General features: G+C 36.9%; 1 protein-coding gene across 1 annotated transcript; it reads left to right on the forward strand.

The window, feature by feature from the left end:
• The first annotated feature begins 588 nt into the window (after window positions 1-588).
• Window positions 589-1,131, forward strand: LOC113316386 (F-box/kelch-repeat protein At3g06240-like). Its single transcript, XM_026564578.1, has one exon. It carries the CDS (start codon window positions 589-591, stop codon window positions 1,129-1,131), a length of 543 nt encoding a protein of 180 aa, XP_026420363.1.
• The last annotated feature ends 2,728 nt before the right edge of the window (window positions 1,132-3,859 follow it).

A 3,859-nucleotide genomic window follows, 5' to 3' on the forward strand; every position in this document is an offset into this window, starting at 1 on the left:
ATCCCTTCCAAACACTCCACACATTCACCCTCTGCGAATTGCATTTCAGATCATTCTTGTTGCCGCAGGTACTCTATCTCTCTAATTTCCAATTTGATTTGTGGGTGTTCTTCTTTTTTTTTGAAATTCTCATTTTGGTTGAAACTAGAGAACTAGAACTGATATCAATGTCATCATAGTCAGAATCAGCTTAATACGATTCATCACAAATGATTTATGTAGCTCAGATCTCCTTCGCTATTGTGGTGATATTATATGGATTGAATTCAAATTGTTGAATTTTGTTTGACATAGTGCTGCAAGTTAATGGTGTTTTGGACTTTTGATTTACTGCACCTATTCAGTTTGGTTAACTTCAGGATCCTAGAGTTTATCAATTTCTGCAAGTTAAAAAATATTCGCTTGATTTTCGTAATTCGTTTTGTTTGAACTGCAGGAATGGAGAACTTACCATTGGATATCCTATCAGACATCCTTGTTCGGTTGCCCGTGAAGCCGACTGCAGGATTCAGGTGTGTAAACAAAGCATGGTGCAATCTATTGACAAATCCTGAATTTATTAAAAGAAAATATAAGTATGCTGTTGAGATGAACAGATTTAGTCTCATATTTCACAATCAGAATGATATATATACCTTTAGTTATGATCCATTATCGTCTACATTTGTGGGCTCTGGTCATGTTGAATACCCCGTGGAATCTCTCAAAATGGGAATTGAGTTTTTTGGATGTTGTAATGGCTTGATATTCTTGAGGCATGTTAACAAGTTCAACTCTGCTGTACTTATCCTTTGGAACCCCACGACTAATGAATGTAAGGAGTTACCAAATCCACCAAGTAGATTAAAGGAGCGTCTAGGGGATTTTGAAGAATATGGATTTGGTTTTGATTACCAAGTTGAGGACTTTAAAGTGGTGCGCATTGCACTGGGTTTTAATAAAGGTTGGTGTGAGGTTCAAGTGTTTTCACTAAGATCAAATTCATGGAGAAGACTTGAGGACATCCAGGTTGATAAACTTTCAAATGAATTTCGTACACCTGATATCGGTCGTTTACCTGTAAGCGGGGCTCATCACTGGGAAGCCTTAGTTGGAGAGGACTTGGACACCGAAATAATTCTTTTGCTTTGATTTTGATAAAGAAGAGTTCGATCAGATACCAATACCTGATCAAATCGATGTTTTTTTTTTTTTACGGCACTTGTGTGTTTTAGGAGGATCTGTTTGGTTACTTGAGGATGACTATGGGTGTAGGCTTGAGTTCTGGGAGTTGAAGGACAATGGGGCGAAGAAATCATGGACCTAACCTTTCACCCTTGGCATAGGTAACTCTAACTTATTGGAAGACTCTGATTCCCTTAAAGTTTCTAGAGAATGAAATGATTTTGTTTGGAGCATACAGACAAAAATGTTTGCATTAGTTTTGTATGACCAGAAACATGATACAGCTAACCTCCATCTAGGGGAAGTACAATGGGGGTGAAGTTGATGAAGATGACTCATAAAAAGAAGCAGGAGACACATTAAGAATAAAATGAAGAAAAACAGGACAACCGTGAGGGTTCTGGCAGAAGCATGTTAATCTATCGAACTGGGATGTTCATCTAGTTGAAAGATATGTCAGATAATTGTGTTATTTTGGTAATTGGTACAATTTTTGTTTTGTACATTGGAAGCAGTTAGTGGAATTGATGTTGCTGTGAAGTCAGAACTTTGCTTTCTGTGGTCACAACCGTGTTGCTGGATTGTGGGATTGAATTAGGGAAACAATGTCGATAAATGTTCGTCAAGATAGCAAACTTATGGACTGCAGAGCTATATGTAGTGGAGTGCAAGAGAAGATTACTGGTCTAATACATGAACAAAATGCTATGTCCGAAAGGGAGAAGACGGCACAGGATAAAGTTGCTTTCTTAGAAGAGGTAGTTAAGGAACTGGAAAGTGATATAAGAGAGACTGAAAACAGGGTGTCTGAAAATTGGAAAAGAAAGGAAGAAGATGAGATGGAGAGTTGGAAGAAGAGCTTGGTGGAGTTGGAGACACGGGTTCAATGTGGAAGAAATTTTTTTATCTTTAATTAAGAGGAGTACGAAATGATATCTCTTGCAGGAAAATGGATGGCAGTGTGGATGTCGTTAACATGATTCACTTGGAACCGACAGATAATATGCTGATTGAACCTAATAGCAAGTTGTCATTCACTTCACGGGAATTTCGAAGATGCACAAGTCCCAGGTATCCATGGTATTCTGCGTGCTACGTATATGTTCTGTTAGTATGATTCTATATACATTACGTGCATTCTTTCTCTTTGTGCTCTTGTAGACGTAGACAATCTACGAATGTTTTACTATTTCATATCATGTATTGGATTCTTATAGAGCCGATAGATCATCTCTTTTTCTGGTCTGTCTGAACTAGTAATTCCGCAGGAACCACCATTTGCTGTTGTTAGTAATTAGTAAGTTAGTAACCCGAAGGTTAGCTAGGATAGATGATTGATGGTTTAGTATTAATTCTGTGGAGTTCAACCACGCGTTCATTTTATTATATTCCAAGCGTCTGCACTACAAAATCTACCATTTGAACCTTGATTCAGTAATACTTTAATGTGGTAACTGCAATCCAAGAAAAGTAGATGTTCCTTTGTAAACTGCTTAGCTCAATATTCAAATGAGCTTTGATACCAGTTTACTTTATTCTGGTTGCTTATGCATATCACTGTTGACTTGTTAGCATATGTGCTACGCTGTTAATTGCAGTTGCACAACACATTGCTTTAAAGACAGATGGGAGCTTGAGAGACAGCCTAGTTTTGCTTAAACAATGTACTTGACGTTGACAGTGAGGATGAAATTCCTAGAGCCAATGTCAGGAAGGATGTTGTTGAATTGGTACAGATGTTTCCATCATTTTGGAATTACATTTACCAGTAATTTAGAAACCGAGTCATCAATTTAGCTCCTTCAAATCGTCGATCAAAAAAAAAAAAATATTAGCTCCTTAAAATCTGTTAAACAATCCCAGGTGTTGAAAATTTTTGGTGAGTTGGAAATTTAAGTGTGAAACCAAACCCAGAAATTCACAAAAATGGCTGCATATTGCTATTTGTGAAGAAATTTGGATGAAAAAAATTTGACTAATAGTTCTGGTGTTGCAGAAGAACATAATTCAGAAGCTTATAAACTCAAGTAACCATCTTGCCCGTCTAGGCGTCTTAAGTCGGAAAATTTCTATAGTCACTCCACCTTAGATTTTTACAGTTTCATAATTACTGCGATAAAAATTTATTCCAAACAGGAAGATGCTGCTGTTCTGCCTAATTAGAGTCAAACCTTGACCTCACTGTCAAATTGAAAAAAATACCTCTTGCATATTACAGAAATACCCCTATGTGTTTCCATATATACAAGTACTGAACAATCTAGATCTGTTTCTCATTTCAATTCCTTCAAAACCCTAAAATCAAATTATGCTGGCGGCTGTAAGTTCTGAAATTGAAGAACAACAATGGAGTTCTGAATCTGGTGGAGAAAGATCACAACCATCTTTAAATATCAGCATGATGATTTCTCCTCTCAAAACAAAACAATGATACAATTTTATCTTCTCATCTTGACTTTTGAATTTCTTCTTTGTTCCTTTGGTTGTTTTTCGTTTTCCACATTTTTACCTCCGTCTCATCTCTAATTCTCTATTAATTTTTCCTCCTTTGCATATTTTGCACCTCCTCTCACTGCTTCCTGATCTTCCCACATCTCATAAAATCCTTTGTGAGTAGGTGTTGTGTTTTATTGTTGGCGCACCTTGGGGAAAGGGTTGGGTATGATGACAGATTGCTAGAACAGATTAGGATTCT

Source organism: Papaver somniferum, chromosome 10 (assembly GCF_003573695.1).
Source record: "Papaver somniferum cultivar HN1 chromosome 10, ASM357369v1, whole genome shotgun sequence".
Taxonomy (NCBI): Eukaryota; Viridiplantae; Streptophyta; class Magnoliopsida; order Ranunculales; family Papaveraceae; genus Papaver; species Papaver somniferum.

Bases quoted from the DNA above. Each gene is read 5' to 3' on its own strand.
- LOC113316386 (XM_026564578.1), top strand. From the start codon at position 589: ATGAACAGATTTAGTCTCATATTTCACAATCAGAATGATATATATACC.